Here is a 22,864-nt window from a genome sequence, read left to right as displayed (position 1 = left end):
ATCAGAGCACAAAAAGCTGAGTAGAGCTCTGAGGCAACAAGAAAATTGTGTCCAGCAGCTGCTGACAGCTCCTGTCTGCACACAGCAATGGTTCCACACTCTCAGCACCTGAGATGAAGGGGGAGCTCCAGGGCTCAGCTCAGTTTCCCCCAGCACATCTCCCTCCTGCTGCCTCGCTGTCCCTCCTGCTCTGCACAGAGCAAGTCTGAGCCAGACAAAACCAGGAGAAAACTCCCATCTTTGCCTGCTAATTTATTTTTAGTAGTTAATGGTCCACTTTATTGCTAAGATTGCAGCAGCCTGGAACCAGCCACGCTGGTGAGGAGCTCACAACAAACACCTAAAAATATCCCCAGCATGTGGCTCCTTTTGGGGTGGAGAATCTCACCACAGCTCTCTTCTCCTTCTCTCTTGTTTTTAACCTGCTGAACCAAGCCTGCCCTGTAGGGAAACCACTGATCAGATAAGTCAAGGCAGATTAAATATTCCCTGGAAAGCTTTTCAAAGGGAAATAACTGTTCTGAGAGCTTGTGGAACCAGCCTTCCAGCCAGCACAGGCAGCAGCCTTGCAGCAAGCAGGCTCTGCCTGTGCAGGTGAGGCACAGGAATTTCCTGCAGCTTTAACGCCACATCCACAAACATCCAGAGTCATCCCTGCCCTTCCCAGTTTTCCTGTCACTGGGTATTGCCAGTAGCAACCTTTTCTCCCTCCACATTGGTCTGCTGCACTGGGGAGAAGCAGAAGGGAGTGTGAACAGCACTGGGAGGGGGATCCAACTGCTCTCCCAGGAGGTTTTTCATGGAAAACACTTTTGGGGGTTTCAGGAACAAGCAGGACAGCCTGCCAGGGTTTCCAAGGAATCAGGGTAGAAAGCAGAGCTTTGCCTTTGTACCTTTGAGTTTTCCATCGAAATTGGGGTTGGTGGCGACTTTGAGGCCGGGGTGGGGTAAGAGGAAGCAGGAGATTTTGGTGAAGCAGGAGTGGATGTGCTTCCTGACATTCTGCAGCTCCTCGTGCTGGTTGCCTGACACCTGTGGAGACAGGGAAGCACAGAACATCCTCAGCTGGATGTGCCCACAAGGAGCAGAGCCCAGCCCTGCAGAGACTCCCCAGCAATCCCACCCTGGGCATCCCTGGCAGCTCCTGGAGCTCTGGCAGCCTCAGGAATGTCACCATTCCCTGGGGCACGCTCTGGATGAAGAACCCTTCCCTGATATCCATTTAGACTCCCCTGGCACAGCTCCAGCTCTTCACTCAGGTCCTGCCAGTGGTCACCAGAGAGAAGAGCTCTGTGCTGCCTATCTACTTCCCACAGTTTTAGTTTCCTTCTGATAGGAATACTGGGATAAAGCTGGCAGGAGCACAGGGTACTCCACACTGTGGGGGAAAGGAGAGGATTCCACAGGCATGAGGACAAAGAGAAGGAACTGGAGTATCTCTGCCCACATGCCCTGGAGCATGTTATCATCATCTGGGAATTGCACATGGCCATGGATGACTGGAACACAAAAACATTTGGGATTTCCCACCAGGGCCTTGCTTGTCTCACATATAATTAGGTCTCTCCACTACCAGATCAGCCATGCACTTCCTGACTGATCCCAAGCAGCCCTTGCCCATCATTTTGATTGTCCAACTCCCTAATTACTAAAGCATCATTCCCAGTCTCTCGGGAATCTGCTGACTCCCATTGCTTTGGGCTCTCCCAGAGAGTTCCAGGGAGCTGGGCTTGGGCAGAACCCTGAACATGGCAAGGAAATTCCCCCTCCCCAAATGGCTCCTCTGGAAATCCACCCACCCCAAATGGCTCCTCTGGGAAATTCCCCCTCCCCAAATGGCTCCTCTGGAAATTCCCCCTCCCCAAATGCCTCCTCTGGGAAATCCACCCACCCCAAATGGCTCCTCTGGGAATTCACCCTCCCCAAATGGCTCCTCTGGAAAATCCACCCACCCCAAATGGCTCCTCTGGGAATTCACCCACCCCAAATGGCTCCTCTGAGAATTCACCCACCCCAAATGGCTCCTCTGGAAATCCACCCACCCCAAATGGCTCCTCTGGAAATCCACCCTCCCCAAATGGCTCCTCTGGAAAATCCACCCACCCCAAATGGCTCCTCTGGAAAATCCACCCACCCCAAATGGCTCCTCTGGGAATTCACCCACCCCAAATGGCTCCTCTGGAAATTCCCCCTCCCCAAATGCCCCTTGTGGCATTTTAAGGTTCTGGGTGTGACCATAACCTGCACTGCAGCTCACAGCTGACCTCCAGGGCTGAGGCCATGAAGCTGAACAGGAAAATCATGGAATCACAGAGTGGATCAGGGTGGAAAGGGCCTTGAAGATCATCCCTTCCACTATCCAGAACCCAGAGCAGGCAAAACATACCTTCAGTCTCTTCTCCAAAAACCTTGCACCCCCATCAGATCCATAGGAGAATTCATAAGGGAAGCTCCAGTCACGAACAAGGAATATGAGGGACTGGAAAACACAAACAGTGGGGTCAGTGCTGCTCTGAGCCCACAGCACCCTCATTTCACACACCAAAACCTGGCCCTGAGTCTCCTCCCAGCCCCAGCAGCATCTCCCACCTTTCCTGGTGGAAATGAGAGGTCCCAGGTGCAGGGACTGAGACCACCCCACTGTCCCAGCCCCAAATTTCTGCACCAGTTTGAGTCCCTGGCTGGGAGAACAACATCAATCACCCAAAGTGCCCAAGAAAAGGGATTGCTGCTAACCAGGACAAAAGGCAGCAAGCTCCCTAATCCCAGCCACATTTAGTTCCATCCTATGGGAATTCTACAGGCTCATTTTTTCAGCCTTTTTCACTGGGCAGCCTTCCAGACAGACTTTTAATGAGAAGCAGATGCAGAGGAATGAGGGTGAATAAGAAATCATTGGCTTTTGTAATCTTTATTGAGGCATTCAAAGTTCCTGGGCAATAAATAAATAAATACCAGAAGGGTCAACTTTGAATCTTTAAAAAAAAATTAAGTTTTCAGAAAAAAAATGAGGTCTCCACTGCTTCATCTGTACAAGATCCCATGTAGGAAATAAAGGGTTTGGAGGGGGAAATCCTGAATGCCAAAGCCCAGGAGGGCCTGGCAGAGGTGCCAGAGTTCCACTCAGGAACAGGGATAAGCAGCTCAGCAAGTGGAACCCATTTCACTGGAATTTCCCTAAAGTTTATCTATGTTTAGAACAAAAATCTAATGGAGGGAGGGGAAATATTCCTGCTATTTCTCTTTCATAAAACATCAGAAAAAGTTAAAAAAAAAGAGGAGAGAACAGTGAGTTGGCCTTTTAGAACTGCAGGAGAAGCCACAGTGAGTGCACCCAGGGAGCTGGTTGAGGACATGCTGTTCTCAAACACCAGAGATGCTTCAGAGACATGCCCATGCTTAGGACTTTTCCACAAACACATGATGCACGCCTTGAATTTGGATTATTATTATTTTTTTTTTTTATGAAGTAAAATTGTTCCAGACAGGCTGTGCTTACCACTGCCTTTGAGAAGGCTCCACTTTCAGGGCCTGCCTCTGGTGAGGGCTCCTCAGTGTGAGGAGAGGAGGGAGACAAAGGGAAATGTGAATTTTCCACTGCCAAGTCTCATTTCCCTTCCCTTCCAGCAGGATCAGTGCCACTGCATTTATTCACCATCACACTTGGAGAATCCCAGGATGGTTTGGGCTGGAAGGGACCTTAAAAGTGCCATGGCAGGGACACCTGCACCATCCCAGGTGGCTCCAAGCCCTGTCCAGCCTGGTCTTGGACACTCTCAGGGATCAAGGGGCAGCCACAGCTGCTCTGGAACTGGAAAAACTCTGCCAGGACCTCCTCATCCTGCTTTTCCCTGCTTTCCCATCCACCCTGTCACATTCCAAACAGGTTCTGCAGGAAGCAGCCCATGCTGGATGCAGACAGGAGATCATTTCTCACCTGGCCACAGCACCACTGACCCCTCTGCCACATCTGTCACACCCACAAGGGTTCCCAGTTTGATCATTTCCCCCTGATCACTCATGAAGATGACATTGAGCCTGGGGGGATGCCAAGGAAACACTTCTGAAGGATGATGATTCCCCACAATTAGTTCCAATTAGTTCAGCGTGCTCTGGCATCTATCAGTTAATGAGTTTTTAATCCATTAACTATGGATTAAACCAGACAATGCTGACTTCATTTGCTTTCCATCAGCATCCTGGAGAGATAAGGCTGACAGAAGGCAATGGATCATGGTGAGAGTTACCTTTATCAGCCCAGCTCTTTCAAAAACTGATAATGGGATTGTTTGACAAGACTCTCCATCCACAAACTGTGCCTTGACAGCAATTACAGTGTTTGGGAAAATCAGAGCCTCTTATCCAGCCCTAATGAGTTAAGCATGTTTAAGTCTCCCCTCACAGCCTCCTTTTCCCTGATGGAGTGGGAAGTATCTCAGTTTCCCTGGAATATTTGGCTACATTAGCCCCCAGTATTTAAATAAGGAGCAGGAATATTTATTTAATGTCTGGCTTTTTGCTGTACCATGTTACAACATTCTTCAAGCTCTTGCCTGTCATATATTTTTGCCATATATATTTTTAGCTTTACCATTTATCACAGCAGAATCCAATACACCTGAAAAAAATCTCAATTTGTCCATTTGTTGTATTTTTTAACTTTTTAATTTTATTTCCACTTCCTGACCACAGACACCTTATAAACCCCTCAGTCCTTCCAGGACAACAATTCTCTTTTTATGTGGGAAAGCAAATGTAAAATAGCTGTAACTCATTCGCAATTACTCTTTGGATTTTTACAGCATGCTTTGTTCTCTGCTGGGTATTATTTTAGGTTGGATGAGGGTTTGTGAACTTCCTAATCAAAACATTTCTGTGTCTCTAAAAACAGGAACCAACCTCACCTACTGTGAATGCCCAATGCTCTTTTTTTTTACCACCAGCTTTTCCCAGGCTGGGGAGCAGAAGGATGAACAGATGTCCCTAATTTGAAGCTAAAACCCCACTCACACCGAGTTTTCCCACAGCTCTGCTAATCCTTATCCTTTCATTTGGCCAGGAGCAGGGATTCCCAGGGCAGGTGAGTTCAACCCTCTCAGAACAAAGGCTGGGCAGAGTTCCTGACAAACCTGCAGCAACACCAGCTGCTTTCCAAGCCTGGCAGGACAGGGCAGAGCTCTTGGCAAGGCAGGGGGTGAGGGAGGAAAAAAAAGAGGGATTTTGGATGTATTTGGAAGCACAAAGGCCTTCCTTGGAGCAGCTGAGCAATCCGCAGGCAGTGCCAGCTCCTCCCACGCTGCAAACTGCAGTGACACCTCGTGGTGAAGGCAGCGGGACACACGAGCAGCGCTGGGACTCACCTGGAACGGCTTCTGGAACGTCTCCTCCATGGCCAGCCGGCCATACTCGGTGAAAAGCTGGAAGGAGAAGGAAAGGACAGGACAGGACAGTGAGTCTGGCACTGTGGGACACAGGGACAGCAGCACTGAGCTCTGTGACAGGGACAGGACCCAGGGGGAGGCTGGAGCTGAGCCAGGCCAGCTCCTCTCCTCCAAAATCTTGCACCACCATCATCAGATCCATAGGAAAACTCATAAGGGAAGCTCCAGTCACGAGTAAGAAATGTAAGGGACTGGAAAACACAAACAGTGGGGTCAGTGCTGCTCTGAGCCCACAGCACCCTCATTTCACACCCCAAAGCCTGGCCCTGAGTCTCCTCCCAGGGTCAGGATGGATCTCAGGGAATGTTCCTGCCCCAGAGGGTGCTGGCACTGCCCAGGGCATGCCAGGGCTGCAGAGGGTTGGGACAGCACTGCCAGGGATGCCCGGGGTGGGGCTGGTGGGACCTGGGCAGGGCCAGGAGCTGATCAATGATCCCTGCAGGGAATCCTCTGATTCCCTGGAGCAGCAGGGGATGTTCATGAGTGAGCAACACCAGACACAGAGAGGCTCTGGGCTCCCAGCTGACATCCCAGAGGCACAGGGAGCTGCTGTGGAACCATCACCCTGCTGAGCTCTCATGTGAGAGATCCCAGCCTGGAGCTGCTGCCTGCCAAATCTGTGGAAAATGGCTCAGATCAGCTGCTTGCTGCTGGTTTCACACCAACCAGAAACTCCTCGTGCTCCAGGGGCTGCTGGAGCCCTGCTCCCTGCAAACACCCCAGGAAGGAAAGGAAATGAATTCACAACTAAGTACTTTCCCTGCAAACCCCTGCTGTGCAAAGACTCCAAAATCAGCCTAGCAGCAAAGTTTGAGGACTCTCCAGTCTCTCTGCACTCTAATTTCTAACTGAAGGCACAATAATGTGTTTCACAGATGCCTAAAAATGGGTCAACTTGTTAAACAGTCATGGCTTAAAATCCAAACTGAAAGATCAGAGCTGCACTGAATAAATTCAGTGTTAAAGAAGTGTTATTGCTAATAATATTTATGGACTGAGATAATTCAGAAGTATTCAAATGCTGATTTTTTCAGCTGGACTTTTGCTTTTCTTTCCTTTCCTTAAGCTCCTGGAAAAACCGATTAATTAATCAACCAATCAATCAACTGAACAGAAGAGAAAGCAGGAGGTAATTCCAGGAAATAGGCAGGACACCTGTGCCACAAAAATCCCATTAGCTGCTTGTCCCCAACAGTCAGGGCTGGAATCACCCTTAGAGGGTCACCTGTACTGAGGCAGCACCAGATGGCAACATCCAGGCTGGTAATTCACAATCACAGAATAAAATCACAGAATAAAATCACAGAATTAAAAAAAAAAAAAGGTTTGGGTTGGGATGGACCTGAAATCCCACCCAGTTCCAACCTCTGCCATGGGCAGGGACACCTTCCACTATCCAGGGCTGCTTCAGCTCCCACCCAAGCTTGGGCACTCCCAGGGATGAGGCAGCCACAGCCTCTCTGGGAAACCTGTGCCAGGGCCTCACAGGCAGAAATTCCTTCCTTTATTCCATCTAACCCTGCCCTCCAGGAGTGGAAGCCATTCCCTGGGGTCACTCCATGCCCAATTAGGTTACCCCAAAGCTTCTCTTACCTGCAAGTGCTGCAGATCATCCTCCTGCACGTTCTGGGACAAGTTATAAACCTGCATTGAAATAAAAAACCAACTTCAGATCACTCAGAGCAGCCTGTCCTTGGGGCTAACACGTGGCTGGTGTGGCCAAAGCTGTGACATCCCCATGGGGACAGGGCAAGGCCCCAGTGGTAGGAAGGAAGCCCTGACAGGCTCTGTAGCTCCTGGGGCTGAACTCCTCCAGCCCAGATTTCTTACCTGGATGGAGCTGATCATGGTGCTGAGGGCAAACACGGTGGCTGAGTCCCTGAGGGTGGACTGGCTGTCAAAGGTGCCCTGGGTGTCCATCAGCAGCACTGCAACCTGTGGGGCACAAAGCTCCTGTCAGCTCCTCACGTGCCATGGGGGCAGTGGCAGCTGGGGGGCTGTGCTGGGGCCTCACTGCCTCTGCCTCAGCCTCCTCACTGCTGGGACAAGGCAAAAGCCACTCCTGACAGCAGGGTGACCCCAGCAGGCAGCAAAATCAGTGCTCTGCAAGGCACTGAGGGAACTGCTCTGCTCCTCTGACACCGGCTGAGTCTGCACCAGAACCCAAACACAAACTGCACCTCCCGAACCCAAACACACCCAGCCAGCATCAGGAATCACACCCTGAATGCCTCAGGGTCACTTGGGCGCCATGCTCTGAGCTGAAGTGCATAAATACATATATTCCTGATAAATACAAATATTCCTGGCAGGATGCTCCAAATCCACCGTGACAACCCTGAATGAAGAAACTTCACCTTACAACTCCTGCTCTAGGAAAGGAAGGAGTTTGCAAGGACATGAGATTCGAGATTTTTGGGAATAGTACAGAAATAAACTCTGGGATGCCCAGAATTGAGGGACACTTAGAGAACATATCAGGGACACTTGGACATCACATAGCCTCACTTTGTTAAACCCATCTTTGTGACGGTGTTCACAGGGGTCTCAGGTTGAGGGAAGAGATGAGGATCTGACTCCATGTTTCAGAAGGCTGATTTATTATTTTATGATATATATTACAGTAAAACTATACTACAAGAATAGAAGAAAAAAGGCTAGCTAAGAACAGAAGAGCAAAGAATGATAACAAAGGTTTGTGGCTCGGACAGAAAGTCCAAGCCAGCTGACTGTGATTGGCCATTAATTACAAACAACCACATGGGCCAATCCCAGATGCACCTGTTGCATCCCACAGCAGCAGATAATCAATGTTTACATTCTGTTCCTGAGGCCTCTCAGCTTCTCAGGAGGAAAAATCCTAAGGAAAGGATTTTCCATAAAAGATGTCTGTGACACATCTTTAACATGTGTTTTTCACAGAGGTGTGTACAACTTCCCAGCAGTTCTACAGACTGTCAGTTACACTGAAGTTTTTACATCACTTCCATAAATGCCTCCCATGCAAATTCACCACATTCCACCCCTCAGCTCTGTGAAATACCCATGTTAAAAATTATTATCAAAACTACATTCTCTAAAGAAATATTTTTATATCACTTCCTTTTGTTATTAAACAGAGACACGGTATTGAAAACCTTCCTTAGGGAAGGTTTGGACAACCACCTAAGACAAGGCAGGAGGGTCTCAAAAGCTGGAAAAGGAGGGAAATGAGCAGCAGAGACACACACAGACCTTGGTACCATCGGGCTTGTCCACCAGGAACACCTCGCTCCAGATCTGAATCCCGGTCGTCTCCCGCTCGGAGCCGCCCCTCCAGGAGAACCCGGTCAGGGGCTCGTTGTAATCCCCAACCCAGTCCACTGCCTCCTGCAGGGAGGAACACAAACATTGCTGCAGGTGGCAGAAAAGGGCTAAGAACCCCCTAAGGGAGGTTTTTCCTTCCTTTCACTCTCAAGGCACCTCAAATCCTGGGCTCAGTTTTGGGCTCCTCACAACAAAGACATGGAGGGGCTGGAGAGTGTCCAGGGAAGGGAACAGAGCTGGGAAGGGGCTGGAGCTCCAGGAGAGGCTGAGGGAGCTGGGAAGGGGCTGGAGCTCCAGGAGAGGCTGAGGGAGCTGGGAAGGGGCTGGAGCTCCAGGAGAGGCTGAGGGAGCTGGGAAAGGTCTGGAGCTCCAGGAGAGGCTGAGGGAGCTGGGAAGGGGCTGGAGCTCCAGGAGAGGCTGAGGGAGCTGGGAAAGGTCTGGAGCACCATGAGGGGCTGAGGGAGCTGGGAAGGGTCTGGAGCTCCAGGAGAGGCTGAGGGAGCTGGGCAGGGTCTGGAGCCGCAGAAGAGACTGAAGGGGCTGGGAAAGGGGCTCAGCCTGGAGAACAGGAGGCTCAGGGGGAACCGTCACAACTCCCTGACAGGAGAGGGTAGCCAGGTGGGAACTGGGCTCTGCTCCCAGGAAAAAAAGGAAACATTTTGATGTTACACCAGGAAAGGTTTGGGGGGGATATTAGGAGAATTTTTTTTTTTTCACTGGAAGGGTGGTCACACATTGGAACAGGCTGCCCTGGGCAGTGGTGGAGTGCCCATCCATGGAAGTGTTCAAAAGACACAGATAAGACACCTGAGGATGAGGTTCAGTGGTGAGCAGGGTGATGCTGGGTTAGCAGCTGGATTCAATGATCTTCCAGGGATTTTCCAGCCTAAATGATTCTGTGATTCAGGGCAGCAGATGTGAACATTCCTGCTCCAAAGCTGAATCCACAAGCAACTTCTGCCTGGGGAAGGATCTGCTCTGCTTTATTCTGTGAATCCCACACTCACGAGAGCCTTGAGCCTTCCCAAAGCACCAAACCCAGCTCATCCCTGAGCAGCAGGTCTGGGAAGGGCCCTGAGCTGCAGCCTTACCTTGTTGTACATGTAGCGCAGCATGAAGTCCATCAGGAAGGATTTGCCTTTCCTGAAAGCCCCAGCCACGGACACAGCCACCACCTCCTTGTCCCTGACAGCCTCGGAGAGCAGGATGCGGTTGAGGGCGGCCTCGTCCAGCTCGAAGGAGTGATCATCCTTGACGATGAGCACCTGCACCGGCCCCGCCTTCCTCACCGACTCCTCCTCCTCAGAGCTCCACTCGTAGGTCTTGTCTGCAAAGCTGCCTGTGGGAACAGGGAAAACAAATGAGAGGGGTTTGGTGCCTCCTCTGCACTGTGAGGGGTCGGTGATCCTGTGTTTGTGGGGTTCCCAGAGGCAGGAATGATACATCTGACTCCACATTCTCATGTTCTAATTTATTATTTTAAGATACTGAATTATATTAAAGAATACTAAGCTATACTAAAGAATACAGAAAGGATACTTACAGAAGGCTAGAAAGATAATAATGAAAACTCCTGACTCTTTCCAGAGCCCTGACACAGCTTGGCCCCAATTGGCCAAAGAGGGAAAACAACTCCCAGCAGAATCCAATGGAACAATCACCTGTGGGTGAACAATCTCCAAACACATTCCACATGAGCACAACACAGGAGAAGCAAATGAGATAAGAATTGTTTTCCTTTTCTCTGAGCCTTCTCAGCTTCCCAGGAGAAGAATCCTGGGCAAGGGGATTTTTCCAGACAATGTGACAGTGACAGTCAGTGACAGCGGGGCTGGACAGGGTGCTAAGAGATCCAAAAACTCAAATATCCACCCCAAAATGGCACCATCCAGAGCAGATCTGCTGCACCTGGCCTCAGATATCCCAGTGGAGACTCCATGCTTCTCTGGGGTCATCTGACCCTGTGCCCCACACAGGAAAGCATTCCCTGCTGGAACCTCCCTTGGTAAAACACATCCCTTTGATTTCATCCTGCATGGAAAACAGATCCCTGCAACTCCCTACACAAACAGGGCCCACCATAACACCTCCCTTTGGCCATTTCTCAGCTGGAAAAGTGAAATCCAAGCCTTCTCATCATCCCTTCTACCACATTATCTAGGGTTCTGCTCTCCTCTGGTCCTACCTGAAGGCTGACCCAAACAGAAGCAGCTCTCCAGCTGAGGTGTCCAAAGGTCTCACAGCTCTACCAAAGGATGCTGCCTTTGTGTATCCTGTGCCACTGCTGTTCCTGTAGCAACACATTCCTGCTCCATCTGCAGCCTGAGCTGATGCTCCAAGTGCAATCTGCTGTTCCTGCCATCAGCCTCACCATGAGCATCCCCCAGGACACTGCCAGCAGGAATCAGGCCATGCAGACACAAACCCATCCTGCTAAAAGCCGCTTTGCTGCTCCCAAGGGGGAGGCACACACAGAGCACAAGCACTGCCCCCTTCCCCACTTGGAAATGGCCAAGTTCCCTGTGGAGCTCCTGGGCTGTGCAGGGCTCACAGGAGGCTCTCACAGGAGCCAGATGCATTTTAAGAGCTGTAGCCCTGGGGTTTGCAAAGAGCAGGCTGGCTCCAGTACTTTTCCTTTGCTGGTCCTTCCAAACTTTGCAGCGCAGGGAAGGGATGCTGAAGGTGATTACTGTGCCAGCCAGCTCACCCACAGCCACTGGAACCTCCCTGCCAGATGGAAAGTTCCCCCCACATTCCAACAAAAACTTCCCAGTTTGTGCCTCAGGCTGTCACTTCCCCAAGTTTTGCCTCAAGTCCAACCTGCCCAGTCTCTGTTTCAGCCCCTGACCTCGGGGACCCAGCTCTGAGCTGTTCCAAAGCACAAGGACTGTGTGTGCACACACTAAAAGAGAAGTTATAAATATCAGGAGGAACAGGAGTTGCCCATTCTGGGCCTCTCTATAAAGAAGCCTCCAGCAGTAACTCCATATTTTAAATAACAGCAGCACTTTTGTGATTTCCTAAGATCCTGCAAGGAAGTACCAGGATCATTAGGCCTGGTTGCCAGGGGATTTCTGGTGCCTCTTGGACATATACTGTGAGCTTTCTTTGCTCACAGCTGAGAGACAAAGATCTTTTCTTTCCATTGCTGGGAGGTTTTTTAACTAAACAAAAGTCCCAAATGGTGTGAAAAGCAGATTCTCCACCAGACTGCAGCACTAAAATCCCTCCTAGCACTGTGTCACTGCACAGGGGCCTCCAGGAAAATTTTAAAAAATCCTCATTTCAAATTTCTGAGAGCAGGAACACCCCAAACACATTTCCCAACAGGTAAGGACAGCCAGATGCCAAAGGTTGTTTTTAAGCCAAGCTGCAAGGGCCATACAGAGGATAAGGAAATGCCTCCTCTCTCTTGTGGCGTTTCCCAAAGCCCTGCTCAGCTAAGCCACGTCCTATTTTTATTTTCTTCTTCCAGCTGTACAGAAAGGAGAGTAGAGAGATCCTTGCATAGGATGTGACTCATGGTGGGGGCAGGAAAAAATTTGTAAATCAAATTAAACTTAAATATTTCTGACTCTAACTCAGCCACCAGGGTGCAACAGCTGTGCCACCTTCCCAGACAGACAAATCCCACCTTGGGCACAGAGACAGAGGGAGGTGGGAGCAGAACTTGGGCTGGAGCCCCCCTGCTCTGGAGCAGGTTGGGAGAGCTGGGGGTGCTCCCCTGGAGAGGAGAAGGCTCCAGGGAGAGCTCAGAGCCCCTGGCAGGGCCTGAAGGGGCTCCAGGAGAGCTGCAGAGGGACTGGGGACAAGGGATGGAGGGACAGGAGCCAGGGAATGGCAAATGGCTTCAAACTAAATGAGAAGAGATTTAATTAGATTTTAGGAAGAAATTCCCAGCTGTGAGGGTGGGCAGGCCCTGGCACAGGTGCCCAGAGCAGCTGTGGCTGCCCCTGATCCCTGGCAGTGCCCAAGGCCAGGCTGGATGGGTTTGGACACCCTGGGACAGTGGGAGGTGTCCCTGCCATGGCAGGGGTGGCACTGGCTGAACTTTGAGGTCCCTTCCAACCCAAACTATTCTGGATTCCATGATTTATGTGTTTACTCATCCTGCACCAGCAGAGGGTACCAGGATGGGCACAAATCCTTGGATGCCCCTGGTCAGAGAACGGAATGGACCTCCCAGAGCTGGGGGCTGAGGAGAGTCCCCTGCCATGCCCTGTCACAGGGACAGCTGGGGACAGAGCCCCTCTCCTGGGGCCAGAGCCCCTCTCTTGGGGACAGATCCCCTCTCCTGGGGACAGAGCCCCTCTCTTGGGGCCAGAGCCCCTCTCCTGGGGACAGATCCCCTCTCTTGGGGACAGATCCCCTCTCCTGGGGCCAGAGCCCCTCTCCTGGGGACAGATCCCCTCTCCTGGGGCCAGAGCCCCTCTCCTGGGGACAAATCCCCTCTCCTGGGGCCAGAGCCCCTCTCTTGGGGCCAGATCCCCTCTCCTGGGGCCAGATCCCCTCTCCTGGGGACAGATCCCCTCTCCTGGGGACAGATCCCCTCTCCTGGGGCCTGGCTGGGATCTTCCACATCTTCTTCTCACTCTGCTCTTTCCAGCAGCTGAGCCAACAACCAGTGCAGAGGAGAAGGGATTGTTCTGTCCCTTCAAATCATCATCATCTGAAGGAGAGTAAATTTTTTAAGCAGACATGAACAGATTTTGGGAGACACATTAGTGGCCACGTTCTCCTAGGGGACATCCTTGTTTCCACCACCTGAACACCAGGAGAACCAGGCTGTCTGCACAACACAAAGCATTATGTGCAGGATATGTTGATTCCCCAGGTCCTTGGAGACAACAGGAAGGAGAGATGACATTAAGCAGATCTCTGAACTAATTTCATCCCTACCTCTGCTTCTTTCATGTAGGCCATCTGCAGACAAAACTTTATTTTTCATATTTATATTCATATTTCCATGTGATGAAACTTCCAGGTTCTGTTTGTTAGATTATCTGCCCCACTGCAGAGCCAGGGATTATTTTATACAATGCCTGCACACTCCTGGGAGTCAATGATTTTAACTGGTCTGTCTGGCCATAAATGAGTTTTTTGCCTTGAAGGAAGCTGTACCTGGCAGTGGCAAAAACTCCTGCAGCCAAAAAGGAAAGGAAGGAGAGCTCAGCTTTGCTGAACTCACTCCTGTTTTCACTCCTTTTCTGAGCTGACTCCTCCTTTCTCTCGGCTCTGCAATTACGTCAATTCTCCAGCTGCTCATTCAGAAATTCACAGGATAAATTCACAGGATCCTTCTCCCCATTTCATAACAGCTCATTCCCGAGTGGGGTGGAAGCCACAGCACTTTTCCATATGGCCACTGCAAGTGGGAAGGGGAAGGAGAGCAGGATTTGCTGTCAGACAGCATAAAAAAAGCAAAGAATTCTTTTACTGTTCTAAGACTTGCTTTGGACTAAATTAATTAATTGAAACAGCATATTTCACATTGTGCAGACTCACATACATGTCTAATGTAATTGACTTAATTTATTCTTCTCTAGGAGTTAATTACAAGCCACTAACTATGCAATGTTTGGTGAGTGCTTGCTGGAGCCTGCTCTCCCTCAGCCATGGAAGAACAGGTCACAGAAATGCTGAGTGCCACAAAGGAACCAGCCTTGTCCTGCTGTGAGCCTGCACAAGAAATCCATTTCATTCCAGAGCACGGAACACAGCCCTGTCCCACCATCAGTGCAAACACAGCCCGAGCAGAGCCTGAGGAGGCCAATCTGCCAGCCCTGCTCCCAGGCTCCCCTGCATCCCAGGATTTCCTGTGGAAAGCAGGAGCTGCAGCCTGGGCTCCAATTCTCCTGCTGAAATCACAATCCCAGAAGAGTCTGGGTTAGAAAGGACCTTAAAAATCATCTTGTTCCACCCCCTGCCATGGCAGGGACACCTCCCACCATCCCAGGCTGCTCCCAGCCCTGTCCAGCCTGGCCTTGGGCACTGCCAGGGATCAGGGGCAGCCACAGCTGCTCTGGGCACCCTCCTCACCCTCACAGAGAAGAATTTTTTCCTCATATCTAATGTAATCTCTCCTTTTTTAGTTTAAATCGTTTCCCCCTTGTCCTACCACTATCTGCCCATGTACAAAGTCACTCTCCATTTTTACAAGCCACTTCAAAGTCCTGGAAGGCCACAGTGAGGTGTCCCTGGAGCTTTCTCTTCTCCAGGCAAAACAGCCCCAGCTCAGATGTCACACACACACAAACACCAATGCCAGGCAGTGCTGCCATTCTGAGGGCATTCAAACCAAATTACTGCAGGGAAAACAAACCAGCAAGGAGAGAAAATCGAGGCTCGATGGGAAGCCTGAACTTGCTTGCTCCTTGGAACAGAGTACCCTGTATGCACCGTGTCAGGCTGCTTATCAGCAGCTCTCAGGGGATCTGTGTGAGCAGCAGTGATATCTGTGTGGCTCCCTTCTGGAGTTTCCATCCCATATCACACTGCCACCAAGAGCACCAGAGCCAAGCCCCGAACAGAGGCTGCAGTCAGGCTCCATCCCTCTGGATGCTCTCCAGAGAGCTGCGGTTTGCAGGGAGCTTATCTGCCCTGCACCAGAGCTCAGGGGAGCACAGCACCGACCCCGAGCATCTCCCCGGCCCTGGGCACGTTCAGCCGGGCTGGGCTGGCACACGAGCCCCGATCTCCCTGTGCCACAGCGATCCGAGCAGGCCGGCAGCGGCGGGGAGCTCCGAGCATGCAGCAGGAATTCCCTCCTCCCCTCACGGCTGGCACCTGATCCAGCCAACCAGGGAACACGGGAACGAAGGGTGGGAGCGATGGGTGTGCAGGGGAGAGGCAGAGCAGGGTGGTGCCCGCAAACCCTGCCCTGCTGCTGCACAAAGGAGGCGCCCCCAGAGCTCGGGCTGCCCGAGGTGTCTGGCCCTGCACAGGGTGGAGCAGGGAACCCGGCTGGGCAAAGCCCCGTGTGACAGCCACCCTGCACCACACCCCCAAAGGCTCCAGGCCAGCTGGGTTTAACCACGCACACGCACTCACCGCGCCTTGCTGTGGCACAGAATCCCGGAATGCTTTGGGTTGGAAGGGATCTTCATGCCCAGCCAGTTTCAAGCCTTACACAAATAACACCTTCCACGAATCCCAGGGTGCTCCAAGCCCTGTCCAGCCTGGCCTTGGGCACTGCCAGGGATCCAGGGACAGCCACAGCTGCTCTGGGCACCTGTGCCAGGGCCTGCCCACCCTCACAGGAATAACTTTTTCTAAATGTAACCCTGCCCTCTGGCAGTGGGAAGCCATTCCTCCCTATCCTGGTACTATGTGGTCTTGTAAATAAATAAATAAATAAGTCTCTCTCCATGCTTCTCCTGCACCCAGGGCACAGCTGAAGGCACAGACACACAACCTTCCCTTTACTCTGCTCACACCTCTGCTGGGATTTTGGACATGTCCACAGAGGCAGAGAACCCCAGATCCAAGCAGGGGAAGCACCAAATGCTGCCCATGCACTGACCAGACCCACGGGGACCTGGGAAGTGCCACATGTCCCTCTGTCAGGCTCTTGCCATGCTAGCCCCTTCCACCTGGGGCTGCTGAGCTGGGAAATGCAGCAAGGAAGGGGAAGGCAGAGCCAGAACTTACAGTGCCCACCTAGGAAATCATCTGCACCTCCTCAGCCTGGCTGTAACCCAGCTGCCATCAATCTGTGGAAATGATGGGTCAATGACAGTCCCTGGAGCTGCAGGGCACCAGAAACAGGAGAAGAAAACTGTTGAGGAAAAAGGAGCCCTGTCATTCGGCACTAAGAATGGCAGATAAACAGCAATGGACTGTTGAGGGACGTGGTGGAGTCACCACCTCTGGAAAGGCTGGGTGTGGCACTCAGTGCCAGCTCTGCTTACCGAGCTGGTGTTTGGGATTTGATGATCTCTGAGGTCTTTCCAACCTAACTAACTGCAGTTCTGTAAAAGGCCACACTTGCAGTGTCCCGTTGGGATCCCCAGCTCCTCTCCACAGTCAGGGCAAACTCCCAGAGCTGAGCTGCCCAGCTGTGTTCCCAGCTCTGCCAATCCCATGTGCACTCCCACGTTCTCCTGGCAGGGACTTTGCTCTGCCAGGCTTCATCTTCACTCACCCTTTGCTTTTTTTGGAGCAGTGCAGATGTGGAGTGCCCCTTGCTGCTGCCAGCCCTGAGTCACCCAGCTGGCAGCAGCACAGCGTCAGCTCAGCCCCTTCTGCCTCTGGCACAGGGAACAGGGGATGAGTGACTCTGCTGATAGCAGGAGTGCTTTGGGACCTTCCCACTGCTGACAGGAGCAAGAGCTGGGATGATAACTGGCCCCCAAACCTGCCTGTTACAACATCCCAAATGCCAAAGTGCAATGTGAAATTCCTCATTACAACACCTATTACGTGAAGCTGCAGTGCTTAGCTGGCTCTGAAGCACGAGCAGCTCCTACTGCTGTCAAATTCCCAGGCTGAGCTTTGGACACACAGGCAGGAAACTACCTGGGGAATGAAGCAAATCAGAGTTTTTTGGTAGAATTTTTTCAGCAAGTTTGAGGTCAGGTCAGACAGTTATGAGGCTGTGCCCGTGACAGCTCAGGCAGCAGGAATGGCTGAGTCAGAGGCAAGGTGGACACCTCCCACAGGCAAAGCACTGTTGGAAGAGCACCAGCAAAAAGAAACCATGATCTGTTTGTCAGGTGCAAACCCTGGGCCTGCTCCCTTTCCCTCATTTAAGCCTATTCCCATACTTCCCATAAATATTTCCCATATTTAAGCCCACATTCTCCAGGGTAACACAGAATCCCAGAATGGTTTGGTTGGAAGGGAACCTACAGAACACCTCATTCCATCCCCTGTCAAGGGCAGGGACACTCCACTGTCCCAGGCTGCTCCAAGCCCATCCAACCTGCCTTGGACACTGCCAGGGATCCATCTCCAGAACTCCCTCTTCCCTCCCAGCACACATTTTCTGCATGGTCCCTCATCTGCCATTTGTCAGCAACAGCCTCCCTTCATCTCCACCACCAGTACTGGATTTAGTTTTTTCTGACATTAAATTATTTTTACCCTTTTGTTGCTAAAATTGTCTGAAAATAAAGTTTGGTAAACACGCCATGAAATTTTAGGATAGAACATGAAAGGTAATTACACTCTGCATGTAAAGTGTTTTAATGTGCTCTATGGGCTTGGCAGAACTCAGCTCCTTCTCCAAAGTCTCCACCTCATTTGGGAGATCTGTGTTCAGTTATTTTCCTTCACTTTTCCTGCTGGCAAAAGGGAGCATTTCTGGCAGGAGCAGAGGAGCTGGGGGCTCTCTAGAGTGAAGTGACTTTCAGCAGGGATCTGTGGGACACTTTGTGCCTCACAGAGTGTGACAACACCTGCCCCAGCCTCCTTCCCCCGCTGGAGAAGGTTCCAGTCAGTGATTCAGGGGAGCTGATATAAAACCTGCTGCCTCTGAACATCACCCAGGCCCTAAACAACATTTCAGTGTGCTGTTTGTCACCCCTGGAGCAGGGAAACTGCAGCAAGACACAACCAATGAATTCCCACTCCCATGAACCAGGGGTGCAGGCAAGGCCAGAGCCACTCCTGGCATGGACGTGGCACCAGGCAGGACAGGGGCACCACGTCACCACTGCCAGGCAGGCTCAGCCCATCCTGGTTTTCCCAAAAAAGAGAAAGTCAGGCTGCTCTTGTCCTGCTTATCCAGCTATTCCAATTCCCTGTACAACCACCGTGGGAGAACGACTTTGGGTGAGAGCCTGGAGGGCCAGGACACAGGGAATGGCTCCCACTGCCAGAGGGCAGGCTTAGATGGGATATTAGGAGAAATTCCTCCCTGTGAGGGTGGGCAGGCCCTGGCACAGGGTGCCCAGAGAAGCTGTGGCTGCCCCTGGATCTCTGGAAGTGTTCCAGGCCAGGTTGGATGGGACTTGGAGCAACCTGATCTACTGGAAAGTGTCCCTGCCCATTCCCTGATTCTATAATCACATTCAGCTTGAAATGTTGACTTGTCTCTTCTTTCAAGTCCCAGCACTTCATTTTCTTTTCTCTTTCACAAGCCACTCGTTTGGTTGTGAATATTTCTGGCTTTTTGTGTGAAGGCCCCTCTGTCTGAAACATCTCAGCTTTCCCTTGTCAGGTTCCCAGCATTCAGACTCACAAAGAAATGCCAGGAAGTGGAAACTGAAAATCCATCATAAAAGGGCAGAAATCAAACAACAAGCACAAAAGATGTTAAGGTGGTTTAAATGAAAAACAACCTAGCAAAATCATGGTTTTCTTCTCAGTTTAACCCATTGTGTGCAGTGTAAGATGGGGCAGGGATGATCCCTGGCCTGTGCTGGAGAGGAGCCCCTTATGCTCAAAAGAGTTCCTTGGCTTTTCCTGGCTCCCTTTAGGGGCTCTCCTAAATCCCCTGTCCACCTTCAAAACCCTCACCAGGAACTATCTGCAACCTCTGCAATCCCTTTTATGGTTTTAAAACTGAATTCTTGCTAGGTGGACTGTTCCAATTTCAACACAAAATTGGCCATGATGGGGAACATGAGATTTCACACGATTTGTTCCAGTCTGTGCTGCTTAAAGGAGTGACTGGGAGCAGGGATCTCACTGGATCACAGGGACAAGGCTGCTGAACATCTGCCACTGCCAAGCACAAAGAATTTCAGACAAAAATCAGTGTAATCTACTACAAACCTTCAGGAGCTGGCTGGACTTCACCATGCCAAGCAGAACTTGGACTAACAATCCTTTTTTTGGGCAAAGCAGGGTCCACTACTCACAGCAAGGAATTATTTGGGATTTTTTTTCATCTGCAGCTGCCTCAACCATTGAACCAGCAGCAGTTGTGAGGTCTGTGCACCACTTGGCACGTTCAGAAAGAGCCTCAAATGAGGCATAACCTGATGCTGACCTCTAGCCCAAGGCTAAATCCTACTCTGGATGCATCACACACCCCTACAGAGCTCCTGGGGATGTGACAGCGACCCAGCTATGACCAGGGGCAATCCCACACACTCATCCTAATTTGCTGTGTGAGCTTTAAAAAAGCAAATTATTTTTATGAAACAAAGGAGGGTTACACTAAGCAGCTGCCTGCTCCCAGGCCTGAGTAACTAGGGCAAAGTTTGATCCGTTTCAAAATAGCGTTAATATTTTTAATGACCCATAAGCCCACTTTCAGAACACAGCAAGGACTTTCTCCTTTCTGCCTTAGTTTCAGGAAAAGCCCAAGCCTCCTCCTTTGCCAGCTGAAAAATGTCCTCCTCCTTTGCCAGCTAAAAAATGTAGCAGTGGAAGAGTCACCCCATGGACTGATGTCACCACACAATGCTGCAGTCACTGGATGTAAACACAGCTTTCAAGGCAATGAGGTTTTGTTGTATAAATAGAATAAAGAAATGTATAAAGGCAGCTTTTTCTTTTTCTTTCCTAGTTAAAAAAAAAAAAAAAAATTGAAGCATTTCACTCAATTTCTTACTCACAATGTCAACCAGCCTGGCAAAAAGCCAGGGAATCCTCTAGGAATAGGTGAATGTCTGTGGCATAATAGAGGGAATTATTCTGAGCTGTGGATGGGCGGCAGCAGAAGGCAGCTGATCCCACAGAGATCCACCTGGATCCATGGACGCTTCCAGATTCTCGCAGAGAAGCTCAGGAAGAGTTCACCCCTCGGTGACACATCACATTTCCCGGGAGCAGGCTGAGAAATGTGCCTCAACCCCTGGCCGGGCGCAGGCTGTGCTTCCCAGGGCGATGCTTTCCCCGCTTCCCTCCGGCATCATTTGCATTCGCTCCTGCTGCTGCCGGGGCGCGCAGGGAAGGCACGGGCGGCCGGACGTGTGTGCAATTCCCAGCACGCACGGAGTCACGGCTGCCGCGTCTGTCACACGCTCCGCGAGACAAAGCTGAGAATGGCACCACATTCCCTGGCAAGTTTTCCCTCCGCTTCACCCAAGGATCTGAGCACCTTCATTAAGTCACAGCTGAACCCATCAAATGAGCTTGGCCCATTTTGTCCCCCCCCCCCTCCATCCCCAAAAAACACCCCATCACCGGATCAGCAGCTCCGTTATCCCAGTGCTTCCCCCAGCATGCCTCCGAGCTGGTAATCATTGCCATGGGAAATCCTACGCTCATCTACACAAATTAAAATGTAATTTGTGTATCTAAACATCACAGCTCAGCTCACCCGCTCCGCCTGAGGAGCCGGGATACCGCCGGCACCCGTGTGAGTGAGCTCACATGGAATTACGGCTCCGGAGGAAACGGCAAATTACTCTGCTCAAATAACGGGAACTGGCTGGATGAAATGGGATTTCCTACGGAACAGCGTGGCAGTGGGAGCGGGTAAAGCCATCCTTCACAAGCAGGCTGAAGGTGGAGGAGCCCCTTGCTGGTGCTACCCACCTGTGGGACCAGCCGGGGCTCCATGCAGGGGGAAGCAGGAGCTGCCGGAGGATCCAGGAGGATCCAGGCGCCTCTGGAGGAACCGAAGCCTCGCAGGAAGGCAGCACAGAACTTCCTCCTGCCGTCCCCCCGCTCCGCTCCCCGGCTCCCCCGGGATCAGGGGGCTGCCAGGGGTGGGTTCAAAATGGGCCCTGACTGGAGGGTGACTTGACAACTAAATCCTACAGCTTCCAGAACGGGAGAAACCCCTCTGGAGGGGTGACAAGGCAGGGTGGCCTTGTGGCTCTGCCTGCGGAAGGCGGGGTGAGCGGGATCGCTGCTCCCGGATGAGCTGGGGTGGTGGCTGAGGTGTCACCCCCCATCAGGGGCGGAGGGGACGGCAGGGCCGGGATAAGGGGTGTCAGGGCAAGCCGGAGGAGCAGCCCAAAGGCTCCCCAGGGAGCTGCCGGGGCTGTCCGGCCCCAGGTGTGTCAGGGGGTCCAGCCGCAGCCCAGCCGAGGGCGGTGACCAGCCCAAGCCGGGGACAGCCCGCCTCAGGAGGCCCCGGAACGAGGGGCGCCCATCCCGCAGCCCCGCTCCCTGTCACGCTGCCGGGGCGGGACGGGCGGACCCCAGGCCCCTCAGGGATAGCGCGGGGGTGTCCCAGACACCCGTGTGTCCCCTCGGCACCCGGCAGCCCCCCGCCCCGCCCGGGCCAGCCGAGCCCCCCGCCCGCGTCCTCCCGCCGCAGCCCCGCCCCGGCGCGGCCCGCGGCCGCCTCAGGCCCGGCATTGTCCGCGCTCCCCCCGCTCCCCCCCGGTTCTGCCGCCGCCGCCCTACCCCAGCTGCTCCTGTCCCGGCGGTTCCGGGCCATGGCGGCGGCTGCGGGAGGCTCCGTGCGCGCTCCGAGCCGCGCTGCGTCTGGCGGGGCTGCGGCGGCGGCGCGGGGCGGGCGGGGGAGCCGGCGGCGGCGGCAGCAGCAGCAGCATCCCCGCCCGCCGCTCGGCGCGGCACCGCGGCACGGCCCGGCACGGCACGGCCCGGCCCGCCGGGGCACCCGCCCACGGCACCCGCGGGGCCGCCCCGGCACCGCCGCTCGGGGTGCGCGCAGCCAGGGGGCTCCGCGGGCGGGGCGAGCCGCACCCCCGAGGGGGCTGAATCCCCTCCCGAGGGGGTGGATGGTGGTGGGGGGCTCAGCACGGATAGGAGACATCCAGGGGAGCCGTGCCAGGGCACTGGGATCGTGAGGGGCGGCCATGCAGGGGGGTATGGATGGGGGGCTCAGCACGGATTGGAGACATCCAGGGTAGCCCTGCCAGAGCGCTGGGATCGTGAGGGGCGGCCATGCAGGGGGGTATGGATGGGGGGCTCAGCACGGATAGCAGGGTCCGGCAGCCCGGGTAGCCCTGCCAGGGCGCTGGGATCGTGAGGGGCACCACCAGCGGCGGCCATGTAGGGGCATGGATGGGGGGCTCAGCAGACAGGCTGATCCAAAATCCAGGTTATTCCTGCCAGAGCAGTGGGATCGTTGGGGCACCTGGAGTATCCAAGCCTGAGGGCACTGGGTGCACTTGGAGGCACCCACACGCTGGAGACATCCACCCCAGGGCAGGGCACCTGGCTCATGTGGGGCACTGAGCACCCCTGTGGGCACCCACCCACCCACCCACCCACAAGGGGCCATGGCTGGGAGGGGAACCCGGCAC

At 52.8% G+C, this 22,864-nt stretch overlaps 1 protein-coding gene across 2 annotated transcripts in view; it reads right to left on the bottom strand.

The window, feature by feature from the left end:
• The window catches only part of ATL1 (atlastin GTPase 1), a 32,744-nt gene extending 10,646 nt beyond the window's left edge, over nucleotides 1-22,098 (bottom strand). For both annotated transcript variants that reach the window (XM_063159605.1, XM_063159606.1), the window contains exons 1-8: nucleotides 21,999-22,098; nucleotides 9,839-10,086; nucleotides 8,676-8,810; nucleotides 7,272-7,376; nucleotides 7,035-7,085; nucleotides 5,361-5,417; nucleotides 2,387-2,479; nucleotides 894-1,032 (exon numbers count right to left, since the gene is read on the bottom strand). In XM_063159605.1, the coding sequence (XP_063015675.1) occupies nucleotides 894-1,032; nucleotides 2,387-2,479; nucleotides 5,361-5,417; nucleotides 7,035-7,085; nucleotides 7,272-7,376; nucleotides 8,676-8,810; nucleotides 9,839-10,086; nucleotides 21,999-22,032 (862 nt within the window). In that variant the 5' untranslated portion in view covers nucleotides 22,033-22,098. The remainder of the gene's footprint in view (nucleotides 1-893; nucleotides 1,033-2,386; nucleotides 2,480-5,360; nucleotides 5,418-7,034; nucleotides 7,086-7,271; nucleotides 7,377-8,675; nucleotides 8,811-9,838; nucleotides 10,087-21,998) is intronic.
• Nucleotides 22,099-22,864: the final 766 nt, after the last annotated feature.

The sequence above is a fragment of the Melospiza melodia genome, chromosome 6 (assembly GCF_035770615.1).
Source record: "Melospiza melodia melodia isolate bMelMel2 chromosome 6, bMelMel2.pri, whole genome shotgun sequence".
NCBI classification, from domain to species: domain Eukaryota; kingdom Metazoa; phylum Chordata; class Aves; order Passeriformes; family Passerellidae; genus Melospiza; species Melospiza melodia.
Note: the sequence above shows the minus strand (reverse complement) of the source record. Positions and strands in the feature narration are given on the sequence as shown.